The sequence below is a fragment of the Cnephaeus nilssonii genome, assembly GCF_951640355.1.
Source record: "Cnephaeus nilssonii genome assembly, chromosome: 9".
Lineage (NCBI taxonomy): Eukaryota > Metazoa > Chordata > Mammalia > Chiroptera > Vespertilionidae > Cnephaeus > Cnephaeus nilssonii.
In genome coordinates, this window is record NC_137080.1 from 35891574 (window position 1) to 35904696 (window position 13123).

At 48.3% G+C, this 13123-nt stretch overlaps 1 protein-coding gene across 4 annotated transcripts in view; it reads left to right on the forward strand.

Annotated features, from left to right (window-relative positions):
* FYN (FYN proto-oncogene, Src family tyrosine kinase) overlaps positions 1–13123 on the forward strand; it is a 207267-nt gene that overhangs the window by 182132 nt on the left and 12012 nt on the right. For all 4 annotated transcript variants that reach the window (XM_079779968.1, XM_079779967.1, XM_079779966.1 and 1 more), the window contains one exon: positions 12328–12459. In XM_079779968.1, the coding sequence (XP_079636094.1) occupies positions 12328–12459 (132 nt within the window). The remainder of the gene's footprint in view (positions 1–12327; positions 12460–13123) is intronic.

Here is a 13123-nt window from a genome sequence, read left to right on the forward strand (position 1 = left end):
CTCGTCTGAATACCTTTCCTCTTTATCTGCCCTGGGCAGTCCTCCATGTACCCCGAGGGGACGCCTTCTCCTTTGTATGGTCTTGAGCAGAGCAATTTGGTGGTGGTTTCTGAGTGGTCAAGAGCAAGTCGTTGGTCTCTGCACCCCACATTTCCTAGTAATCAGCAAGAAGGAAGCAGATGGTCACCCTCTGTGATTTTAAAGTGTGTAAATAGGAACTGCAGACTGCCATCAAACATCAAAAATGTCACTTGGCTTCCTTGTCTTGCTTGGCTGCGAAAGTAACTCCTGCCTTTGCGTCGTCTGGATAACCAGGGCAGGCAGCGCATAGGAAAACTGGCCCCATTTTGAAGCCTCTGTCTCTTCCTGCCAAAGGAGGGTGCACCGCAGCATCCATCACACCCGGCTCCCCGGGAGGGGGGAGGGGCCGTTGGAAAAAGCCACCCAAAGTGGCTATTGTCTGTGTAGCCTCTTTCCCTAACTCCCAACCAAACCCTCCATCTGACACCAGCTGTTCCCAGGCAGTGCCCTCCACCTCAGTGCTCGTCCTTGCTGCCTGGCACACTTGCCACATGAATGCAGATTGGCCCGGGCCGACTGCCCCTCCAGGATGGCTGGATTCTTGGAATAATTTCTGTGTTGAGCTCCATCCATTTACTACTTGGGTCTGAGTTCTCACCCCTGTGAGCAGCAGCCGAGGGAGCCCTGCACACAGCCGCCCTGACTCTCGTCCTGGCTGAAGGTCCACAACGCTGGGGTTGCCCCACTGGAGCTGTGCATCAGAACATCTCTTCTTCGGATTCAGCTCCCCCCGACTGGATCCGAGCTAGCGAATCCATCTTTATCTGTGTGCTGTGTTCAGGCCTTGCCTCTCACCCTTGGTTCTTGTCTTCCTTGGCCCAGCCTGTCCCTCCTCTATCCCACCTGTGGGATAGCACTCCTCCCTGTTCCCATCTCCTTTCTTCTCAGACACCCCGCCCACCATTGTGCGTTTCAGACGAAATATCATCTCACTCCATTGTACCATTTACTTGTCATTTAGTTTTATCTTTAAAACAGGATGCTAAAACCTTATGAACGTAGAGTAGAAGTTTCAGCAGAATGTGGCACCAGGAATAACTGGAAAACACACACTTGTATTACTCCGGACACATTTAGGAAATGTGAAAGTCATTCCTTTGGCTGCTGTGAAAGTTCTGAGCTTTGCCCTGCCAGGTTTTATTGGGTTTGAAATCATTGTTTTGTTTGCGTAACCACAAAGTCCCCTACTTTGATTTCACCTCTTTCCCAGGATATCCTGTCCTCATCCTGCCACTTCCCTGTGTAATCAGCTTCCTGTTATTAGCATAGTTTGTGATTTCTTTTCCCTTATTCCCAGGGTCCCTTTAAAGTTGAAGTACTGCACATTATTTCATATTGAATATAATGACTTGCAGTCTGTGGCCCCATAATTAAAGGGGGCTCTGGGTGGGTCTTTGGCTCGGAGAACCAGTGTGTCTGTTATTGACCCTGATGCCTTTCCTCCTTGAAAATGCTGCGAAGGCAGCCCTTGTGTTCTCTGCAGGAAGGATTTGCTGCTTCTGCCTTCCCCACCTTGGCCCGGCTCTTAGCCAGAGGGGATATTTTCTGAAGCAGGGCTATGAAGTTGGCCTGATAACCAGGACAAAAAAATAGGCTTGATAGCCCAACTCTCCAGCAAGAGCCTGTATTGTGAGCTGGGCCCCACCCAGGGCTGCCCTGGCCCCGCCCTGAGCCTCCCCCGGGAGAACCAGGGTCATACTGTAGCACTTCCATGTGGCCACCTCAACCCAGGGCTCCGTGCAGTTCCTCGTCCTCCTCTCTCCTGAGCCCCTTCTTCCTAAAGCCAGCACCACATTAGCTCTCTGTTGGGTTTGCCAGTGAGCTTGGTCTCCCCGGCTGCCTGGCAAGTCCTAGGGTAGGAGGTGACCTACGCTTGGTTTTCTCAGGCCCCTCCCACTGCGCTGAGGCCTAACGACACTTAGTAAGTTCTCAGTGATTGATTGTGAGTGTTTGGGGTTTCCTTCATCCTCTTTCCCTCTCTTGAAGTTTGGAGAGCCTTTGCACTACTACCCAGAGAAAATAATATCTGGCATTTATGTAGCTATTACGAGGTGCCAGGTCTGTGCTGAGCCTCTCAAGTTATTTATAATTCTGACCACAACCTTATGAGGGTATCGGCATCCCTGATTTACAAGTAAGAAGACTGAGACTGAGGGAGGTTTTACATGGTCACCCAGGAAATCTGGCGTGCCAACCAGATCTGCTGGACCCTGGAGCTCCTTTCCTAAATGAGTCCCCTAGACCTCCCACAATGACCCCTCAGCCCTGCTCAGCACACAGAAGGGCCGCTTTGTATGGTCACTGAAGGGCATTCGCTAGGGAGCCCTGTTCTCTGGCCAATTTACACACACTTGGTGTGGGAGCTAGACTTGGGAGCAAAAGTCTCTGCCATCCTCCTTCGCGCTTTTGAAATGCCACTGCCATCATCTTAATGTCTGAAGATGCGTCAAGTACAGCAAGTAACCGGTCAAGGGAGAACCGTTTCTGTTAGAGGCAGGAGAAAGCAGATAGCCTGGCCGTTGGGGAGAGAGGACCTTCATTAACCGGAATGGAGGGCCTGGGGGCTGGGATGTGCTGGTCATCCTGTTTTCACCTTAAAAATGAGAGCATTCAGTCAGACTGTCCTAGAGTGCGATTACTAGTTTGTTACACTGCTGTACTGTCACTCTTCTTTGCTCAGTTTGATTAAATCTGTATAAAGGGAGAAAATTTCTTTGGCCATCAGAGTGTTAGGTACATTGCTAGGTTGACCCGTTAGCCAATTAGAACATTTATTGAGCAGTTGTGGTCTAACCAGCCTCAAGCAAAGTACTATGGAGAAAGTTAAGTGTAAAGCATGGTCTCCAACCTAAAGGCCTTCCATTCTATTTAAAGAGATAAAAATAACACATGTAGTGCTAGTAGGAAGACATGTTGGAGACATAGGAATGGCAGCATAGTGTGTCATGTTTAAGTGCTTGGGCTCTGGAGCCAGACTCCTTTGGTTCAAAACCCCATTCCACCATTCCTACCTATCCTTTGGCATATCATTTTGTCTCTGTGTTCAGTTTTCTTATTTATAGAACAGGACTGTTATCAATATCAACCTCCTATATGTAAAGCACTTAGCATGATACCTGACAATAAGCATTCAATACATGTTTAGCTATTGTGGAAGTTACTAAGGTCAAGCATTCGACTGTTGTTTATAGTGTTGGCCCCAAGCGCATGAGAGAGGCCAATGAAGGCAGGAGTAATCACAGATGACTTCATGAAGGAGCCTTGAGCTGAATAGGCTTTAGTTAAGCAGGTGGAAGGAGAGAAGGCATTTAGAACAAGGTAATGTGTAAGAAGCAAGTATGATTATGCCAAGTGCAGGTACAGGTTATGGGGGAGCAAACTAAACTAGAGTAACAGTGTTTGGGGTAGCAAGAACCAAAGTTGAATGGGTATGTGGGTCCATGAAAACCAGGTGGGGGATTTTGATTTTATGCACTAGGGAGCTCACTATATGCTTGGGGCAGGGGCATTACGAAGCTGAGGTTTAAAGCCATTCAGCTGACCCTGAACAACATGAGGGTTAGGGATGCCCACCTCCCACGCCATTGAAAATCCATGTATAATTATAGTCAACGCTCCAAAACGCAGATTCCCAACTGTGGAGCTGACCCTTGAGCAACCCGGGTTTGAATTGGTGGATCAATTGAAAAACCCACGTAGAGGTGGACCTGTGCCATCATCTGTGGTTGGATGGACAGTGAGCTGGAGGCAGGGCACCACGGAAGGAGGGCTTTACGACGGATGAGGACCCCAACCAAGTTTTGGCAGAGAGCTTAACAAGAAAGAGCAAATTTGAGAGAAGTCTCAAAGAGGGAACCAGTAGACGCTGGTGCTGGATCAGAGCAGAGGTTCAAGGACAGGGAGAAGTCCCAGCCCACTTTAGGTTTTCAGCTTGGAGACTGGCAGAATGGGGATCTAACCCCAGAAGAGAGTGAGAAAGGAACTTCATTTGCATCCTAAAAAATTAAAGTGAGAATAAATTTTATAAGTTAGTCATTTAGTAGCATCCTTTACCCAATAAAAGAATCTCCTTTATAACAAAATGTCTTACTCATAGTAAAATGATTTGGTGAAAAGTCGATTTAGGTTCATAGTTGCCACTTTTGAGACTTTGTCACTTAGACATTTGCAGATCAAAAAAGAAGACTTCAGCCCTAACCGGTTTGGCTCAGTGGATAGAGCGTCGGCCTGTGGACTGAAAGGTCCCAGGTTCGATTCTGGTCAAGGGCATGTACCTTGGTTGCGGGCACATCCCCAGTAGGAAGTGTGCAGGAGGCAGCTGATCGATGTTTCTCTCTCATCAATTTTTCTAACTCTCTATCCCTCTCCCTTCCTCTCAGTAAAAAAATTAATAAAAAATATTTTAAAAAAAGAAGAAGAAGAAGACTTCAGATGATAAACAACGTGTGTGGCGTATCCAGCCCCATTCACATAGAGATGATGGGCAGGGCTAGTCACGAGAGAGGGTGTTCCTCAGGGGAACAAGCAATGAGAGAGAGAGGAGTCTGCAACACTGAGGTCCCTGGACACTTGTAATTAGAGTGGGAGAAGGAAGAAGAGCCGACAGCGGAACAAAGGAAATGCTCGCGAAGAAAGGAAGCACATCGGGAAGGACATTTCTCATAGAAATGTCTGAGCTTCACACAGGCCTGCAGAAGGCTTTTTACTCCTTTGTCCCTCAGATTATTAGTGTTATTCAAATGTGAAAGTGGGAGAAAATAGCATAAATATGTCTAGAGCCAGCACGAGTTAGACAAACACGATGACAGAAGTGACAATAGAAGTATAATCTACCCAGTTGCTAATTGCTAACAGACACCCATGGGCCCTGAAATGTCACGATGCTTTCTGAGAGTTTTGAAAAGTCAAAATGCTTTTCACATTCTGTCTCCTCATAAATCGTTCTCAAGGTAGTAATGTTATGTTCCATGTTTCGGAGACAAGGCGAAAGGATGAGGTGGGATGTCATCACACTTCTGCTCACACGCCCCAGTGGCTTCCCGTCACACGTAGGGTGGCATCCCAAGGTTTTACTGTGGCCGCAAAGCCCACAAAATCTGTCCTTGTAGCTCATTCTGTTATTCGCTATGGCTCTTGTCGCTGTCTGACATACATAATGGCCGCTCGTTTATTTTGTCTCCTTCCCAAGCAAAGCTGCAGGCTCCGTGAGAGCCGGAGGTTGGGTTCGCCCAGCACTGAGTACAGGGCCAAGCATGTGGGGAAGCTCCAGAAATACTGATGGTGGGAAGAGAGAGAACAAAACCGGCCCAGTTGGGGGGAGGGAGGGGTTGTTGTTGTTGTTTAGTGGGAAAACTTTGATAGCAGAGTACAGCCACAACCCTCTCCTTTCTCTTGCTGAAAACATAGATGATTATTAACCTTATTTAAATGGGAGAGACCATGGCCCCATGGGTTGACCGATCGATGTCCAGTCACCTGCTTTCACCCTAGTCTATTAAAAGGATTTCCTGCTTTCTTTTGCTGGGAGCACTCCCAAGGCCTCTGGCCACCTCATCTTTCCACTGATAACAACCACCCCACCCCCTGGCTGCTGACTTCACAGAGCAGTCTGAGGCTCCCTCCACCTCAGACAGTCTCACTCGGACCCAAAGAGGATCTAAACACTTCATTTGGCACCAAAAACACAGGGTTTTCCAGGAGTTTTTCAGCGTCAGTAGTGTGTGACAGATGCTTTTTCTACTGTACTTGGCAATTGTTAGCCTCTTAAAAGGGCTCCCAGCTGGTCGCCGAGGACAAGGAGAGGAGGCCTCATCAGAGAGCAGGAAATTGGTAATGAGCCCTAGAAGGAGCTGGGGTTCAGTGTTCACTCAGCACCTCTTCATCTAGCTGCTCCTGGGCACCGGGCGCCGGGCTTGTCCTGGGGCGATGCTGGCCATACAGAAAGACCCGCTCCTGCTCTCAAGGACGGTACCTGTCGAGAGTCACCGTTCAGGCAGCTCCAGGTTCCCCACTGTCCAAAAATGAAGCCATGTGTAAGCCTAAGTGGCGTAAAGCAAAGAAGCAGTCACCTCGGGACACATCTTGCTAACGGATGCACAAAATCGATGGAGATGAAGCACAGGTGCTCACAGACGCAGCTCGGAGCTCAGGCGGCGTGACGCTGAGATGCTGAGCGGAGTTCCCTGGCCAGGAGCTTGTCGGGCTGCTCCTGCCGCTCTGGGTGTGCGCTGCTTCCAAAACGCTCGCGGCAAAACAAACAGGATCGCTATTTTTGCTCTCTGCCTTTTTTTGTGAAAGTGAAAACCCTCCTCGGATTTCTTTTGGTTAGGGAAAACAGGTACTAGTGTTGGTCTCCCATAATAGCAGAGTGTCTTAACGTTTAAGAAGGTGGGGGGATACCTGCAACACATTGCTTGCACTTGAATAGTAACAGCTACAAAGAATAAGACACTTGGCAGCAAAAAGCTAAGGAACCTTTCCCAGTCCTGGTGCTCAGGCAAAGATCCCCTGTGCAAGTAACCAGGAGGAGCAGGAGTTAGCCACGGGATGGGAGTGGGGTGAGGACTTTAGACAAAGAGAACGGCCCGTCCCATGGCCCTGCAGTGGGTAAGAGCAGTCGGAGGTCATAGAGGTTGGAGTGGGACAGGAGGCAAAGGAGGGCAGGCCCAGGGTCATAGAGGAGCCGGAGAGTGGGGAGGAGAGACCAGGTGGGCCCAGTTGGAAGGCCACTGCAGGAGTCCAGGCAGGTGACAGTGAGTGAGCGAGGATGAGCGTGAGGGCAGTGACGTGGACTCCATGTGGAGAATGACAAAGCAGCAGGGGCAAAGGGGCCTCAGTGAAGATGTATTGAGCTCCTCCTCTAGGCGGGCTCTGTGCGGCTGCCTGCGTGCACCGCGAAGGACAGATAGACACAGCATCCAGGCCAGGAGGATGTCCGCATGCTGCTCCCATCAGCCAGGCAGTTTACAGGGCGGCACCCTCTGAAAAAGAAGCAGAATTGTGGGGAAGATAAATTTTGGATGTTGTATTTGAGAGGCCCTTCAGAGACATCGAGGAGGTCGGGAACGTGGGAGGGAGGTCCCATCTGATGTCGTTGGAATTAGAAGAACCATTGAAGCCAAGAGAGTGAGTAGGACCCCTGTTGTTCCATGAAGCCTATGACCACTCATTTCACATCTCAACAAACGTTAGAGAAACAGAATTGAAGTTAGAGAAACTATGTGAAACCCTGGTGTGTTTATCACTACAGAAAAGGATTCAGACTTAGGCTAACCAGTCCTCGGTACTATTCCAGGGAGGTAAGCAACTAAAGGACAAAGATGGTCTACTTTTCTGGTGGTTCCAGACGTGGGCCCAGTGACGGCAATGCGTTTACCATAGGAGGCAGTGAAACGTGGAAACTGCCGAGTCCACACATAAATGCTTATGTATCACGCATGGCCTTGTCTGTTGGCTTAAAAGAAGCCTGAACTGTTACAGTTATTCAGTAAAAAATAAAAACTAGAGTGATAGTGATTCCTTTATTTTTTTAGTTTATCATACCTGTTTAATTTGCTACATTCCCTTCAATAAAGTGAAGAGGAGAGGAAATTGTGTTGGCATCTGAATCCCGCCCCCTAACAGAAGAATTTCAAAAACAGTGAATCAATACCAAGTTCACGGTAGTGTAGGTCTCCTGATGCTGTCTCCTCTTTTTCCACAATCCATACCGCTTAGAAGACAACTTTGATCCTGACGTTATGCCTGCCGCGATATGTGGGGGGAAATCTGAGGGGGCAGGCCTTTACTTTCAGGAGAAAAGCATTGTTTGCACCCAGGAGTCCTTCCTCCCCGGTGCCTGAGCTTCCCTAACTCCACCCGAGGAGAGAACCCACCGCAGCCTCAGCAGGGCCACCATGGGCTCGCATAGGTGCTCACTGGCAGTCTTAGGGACGTCGTTCTCATTGACTAGGGTTTGCAATGTGCAGCCGGCATGGCCGTTTACAAAGACCCCTGCCCCAGAGGCCAGGTGAACTCTCCCCTGTTTGGAGCTACATCTGTGTCCTCAGGAAAGGGGGGAACACGATGAGGGGAAATCGAGGTAATGAGATGAATAAAAAAGTGAGCATAGACTCGGTATTTTGCTGAGACATTCATTAATGATTAGCAGCTTATAGGGGCTTTAATTTATTCATCTTTATCTTCCTTGAAAAGGAAAATATGAGCTATATTTAAAGAACCTTCTTTTGTCAATTGCACGTGCTATTTTAAGAAGGGAAAGAAATAGGAGAAATTGAACAAAGACATCCTTCATTTTCTCCCCTCCAAAATGTATTAGATATAAATACATTAGGTAGAAAGAAAACGAGTACAAAATAAATTTAAGTGAGCTCTTGCTATTAAGTCAAAATACCTATCTACAAATGATTTCCTATCAGAGAGTCTTTACAGCCTTTGTTTTAGCTTATTTTTTGAAATCTTATGTATTATAATTCTTGTTGTAGATATTATAATGAGAAAATAAAGCAGACTAGCACAGCTGGCTGATATATTGAAATCTGGGATTTTTTTAAATCTGAAATTATGAAATCTTCTCCCAGAAAATCCAGAATGCCTTTAATCAAATTTTGAATAGTATACTTTCAGCAACACATACCATCTCCAATGTCAGTGATTCCAAGAAGGGAAGAAAGGCTCCTTGGCTTGTTTCATTTACAGGATTTGTGTCTGCACGGTGGAGAAGAATGTTCTATTTGCTTCAGAGACGGGCATAGATTTTCAAGAGATGGTTTAAATAGGAATGAATTTAATATACCTTTAATTCTCTGAAATGAAGTTTGGTCCAGGGCAAAGTCTGCTCTCAACACTGAAGGAAACCTATCCCATTAATCCCAGTAGCTCAGAGTCCAAAGCTGTGTGATCAGAATGCTCAAGGGTAGGAAGGATGGGAAGAATCCTTTGAAAGAAACTTTTAAAACTAAGTGGCTGTTCAGAGAATACCAAGCCTCGTGTGGAATCATGCAGCCCTTAAGGACAGAGATAAATAATTATGCTTGAGAAACAGTTAAGCACAAATAGTACAGTGCATAGAAGAAAAAAAAAAGTGTTAATGTGAAATGCCACATAATGAAATAGTAGGATTTTTTAAAATTTCATTTCACACTGGCATAGAAGAGATGGGAAGGAAAATTATATTGCCAGAAAATTCCAGTTAGATTTGCTAAAGATGTTATCATATACTGTATTTAAAACACAAAAATCTAATTGCTATAATTTATCATACCTCTGGTTATTAAAACCATATTAATTTAAAGATTTTAATCACTTGCCTCTTTTGCACATTGTGACTTTTTATGGAGGATACTATGGAAATTTCTGTTCACCTTTGTGTGATTTTTTAGGAGCTCCTAAGTAAAGTTAACGTGCTTTAAACATATAATTGTGTTTGTACCAAATAAAACTCCTCGTGTTCCCTTTTAGTTTGTTCAATGAAATATATGGAGCCGTTTGATCCTTGCTGAGCCCGTGTGTGAGAGCACGGGCTGCGGGTCCGTGTCACTCCTGGACACACGGGGAGTGGTGGAGAGCAGGGTGGACCCACCCTTCTTTTGGATTAGAGAGAGGATTCTTTCCACGATTGGAGAAGTTTAAAAGAAAACGTCCTACTGGCTTAGGCGTGAAATTTGCTCCTTGGTCTTGAGAAATCAGAGACTCATAAGACAGTCATGGAGGCCAGGCTCTCTTTAAAAAGACAAACGTTAGAGAGTAGCCTCTCTGGCAGGCAGGGGGGAGGTAGGGAGGTCAGCAAGGGCTCTCACAGCCTGGAGGAAAAAACTGCCCCAGAGTTAAAGCTGGCTGCTCTCCGGGAATGGGCCGAGGGAGGGAGGCAGCTGGAGGTAAATCATTTCTCTGCTGTAGTGTGAGAGGCCTTAGGGAGGTGGAGCCCATAACACAGGGGCTGCAGCAAATCCTCTCCCTACTGGGAGAAGCATGGTGGTTTGATTTGGTTTTTACGCACCAGGTGAGAACCATGGTTTTCTATACGAAAGGATTCCTAAGAGTAGCATTATGATTTAATGCTATGTGTAGTTATTAAAAACTAGTAGCCCTGTGCTCGCTTCGGCGGCACATCCTATCTAATAATAGACAAATATGCAAATTGACCATACCTCCGACACACCCACAAGCCATGCCCACCATCCAATCAGAGCGAGTGTGCAAATTAACCCAAACCAAGATGGCTACAGCCACAGAGAGCAAGGTTTCCTAGGTAACAGTGGAAGCCAAGCTTTCTGGATGCCTAAGCCTCCACTCAAGCTACAAAGTTTCAATTATAGAAGGGTAAACAAATGGCGGCAGAATGGAGCTTGAGAGAGCAGGCCAGGGTTGCCGCCGGCAACAGGGGAAGCAAAGCTTTCCGCACACCCTGGCCAGGCCCACCCGCTTAAGGCAACAAAGTTTCAATTATAACCCCAATACAAATGGCTGCCGGCCGGCCTCGGAGGGAGCCCCAGGCTTGGCTCCGCTCCAGGCTACAAAGTTTCAATTGTAGAAGGAAAATAAATTCCAGATACCAAGGCCTCTGCTTGGATTGCCAGGGGGCGTGGCCAGCCTGCAAACCACCACAGGCCCCTCGCTCAGGCCACCCCACACCCCAAGGGAACCCCCACCTGATCCGGGATGCCCTTCAGGGCAAACCAGCTGGCCCCCACCCCTGTACCAGGCCTCTATCCTATCTAATAAAAGAGTAATCTGCAGATTGATCATTACTGCAACACACAATATCGCTGCCCCCATGTGGTCAAAGATCTTTCCCCCATGTGGACACAAGATGCCCACCACAAGATGGCCAGCAGGAGAGGGCAGTTGGGAGGCACCCGGCCTGCAAGGGAGGGCAGTTGAGAGGGACCAAGCCTGCAAGGGAGGGCAGTTGGAGGTGATCAACCCTGCAGGAGAGGGCAGTTAGGGGTGACCAGGCTGGCAGAGGAGGGAAGTTGGGGGCAAACAGGCTGGCAGCAGAGTGGTTAGGGGGTGATCAGGCTGGCAGGCAGAAGCGGTTAGGGGCAATCAGGAAGGCAGGCAGGCAAGCAGTTGGGAGCCAGCAGTCCTGGATTGTGAGAGGGATGTCCGACTGCCCGTTTTGGCCCGATCCCGATGGGATCGGGCCTAAACGGGCAGTCGGACATCCCTTTAGGGGTCCCATATTGGCGAGGGTACAGGCTGGGCTGAGGGACAACCCCCCTCTGTGCACGAATTTCGTGCACCGGGCCTCTAGTATACTAGAATTGGAACGATACAGAGAAGATTAGCATGGCCCCTGCGCAAGGATGATGCGCAAGTTCGTGAAGCATTCCATATTAAAAAAAAATAAAATAAAATACTAGTATCCCTGCCCTAACCAGTTTGGCTTAGTGGATAGAGCATCGGCCTGTGGACTGAAGGGTCCCAGGTTCGATTCCGGTCAAGGGCATGTACCTTGGTTTCGGGCACATCCCCAGTAGGGGGTGTGCAGGAGGCAGGTGATCTATGTTTCTCTCTTATCGATGTTTCTAACTCTCTATCCCTCTCCCTTCCTCTCTGTAAAAAATCAATAAAATATATTTTTTTAAAAATACTAGTAGCCCTGTGCATGAATCCATGCGCCAGTAGCTCTCTGCCGCCCTCCTGTAGCTCTCCGCCCGCTGCCCCATCCTCCTGTAGCTCCCCTGTCCCCCTCCCCCCTCCTCATAGCTTGCTGCCTTGCCCTGTCCTGTAGCTTTTCGCTGCCCGCTTGTAGTTTGCAGGCCCACCCTCCTGCAGATCCGTGATCTGGTCGTTACACGGTTGGTCGTTACGCCTCAAGGCCTAATGGATAATTAGCATATTCCTCTCTTATTATATAGGATAACATTATTCCAAAGCAGTGTGTGTGTGTGTGTGTGTGTGTGTAAAATTGGTTTCCTAATTCACAAGTTAGATTCACCTCCAGACGAAACCTATGGCATTCAGTGTAGCCATAGGTTCAAGTTCTAGAAGCCAGAGCTTAAAGGTGCTTTGAAGTGCAACCCTTTGATGGGAAAATTAAAATTAAACTGGCTTTGCTTGAGGTCACAGAGCCAGGACCAGACCCCACAGCTTTTCAGTCCCTGTTCATTCCTGCTTTCACCTCCTGTCCGTCCTCTCTGTGAACCTGCTCCTGGGAAAGCGCTTTCCAAGTGCTTTTCCCCCCCGGCCCATACTCGGTGTGATGCTGTTGGTTTGGTGAATAACCAGGTGCTCTTTCTGCAGGTGCAAAGTTCCCCATTAAGTGGACGGCCCCCGAAGCAGCCCTGTACGGGAGGTTCACCATCAAGTCCGACGTGTGGTCGTTTGGAATCTTACTCACAGAGCTGGTCACCAAAGGAAGAGTGCCCTACCCAGGTAAGCGCAGGACCCAGCAGAAACGGGCCTCTGATTGGATGTTCTTTCAACAGCATTTGGGGAAACCTCACCCAGTTTGCCTTCTAAGCCCCATCCTCAGCTTCCTGCTGAGCATGAGTGTGAGTAGCATGGACAGGTATTTGGCCAGAGAGGAGCAGAACTGGGAGCCACTGTGGTGTGTAGACAAGCAGCCGCCATGAATTGGGTGCCAGGATTAATGTATTAGCAGCTGGAACGAGCGCTTGGGTCCACCCCAATTTGAGGCATCTCTCCTCCCTCAGTAGGAGTGTGTCTGTGTCTCCCAGAGCAGAAACGTCACTGGCAGAGCCTCTGCTCCGATGGAGTTTGCAGACTCTCTGGGAAAGAGAGAAGGCCCCCACTGCGTTTTGATTGCCCTGTAGCACTGACCCGTGGAGCCACGCCGGCAGGAAGATGCCAGGACCCGTTCTCTCAGCAGGCCCGGCTCCAGATGGCCAGAGAGCAGAGGCACATGCGAAACGCAGTTGGAGGCCACTCACTGCCCATTTTAAAACAGTCAAACTATGCAGAAGCCAGTATAACGTAAAGCAATGGGAGAGTCTGTGGCCCTGGAATTTTTCTGGGGATCAGATTCACAGTCTCCAAAGGAAGCCCAGGCTCAGGTTATTCACGCTTAAATTCATTA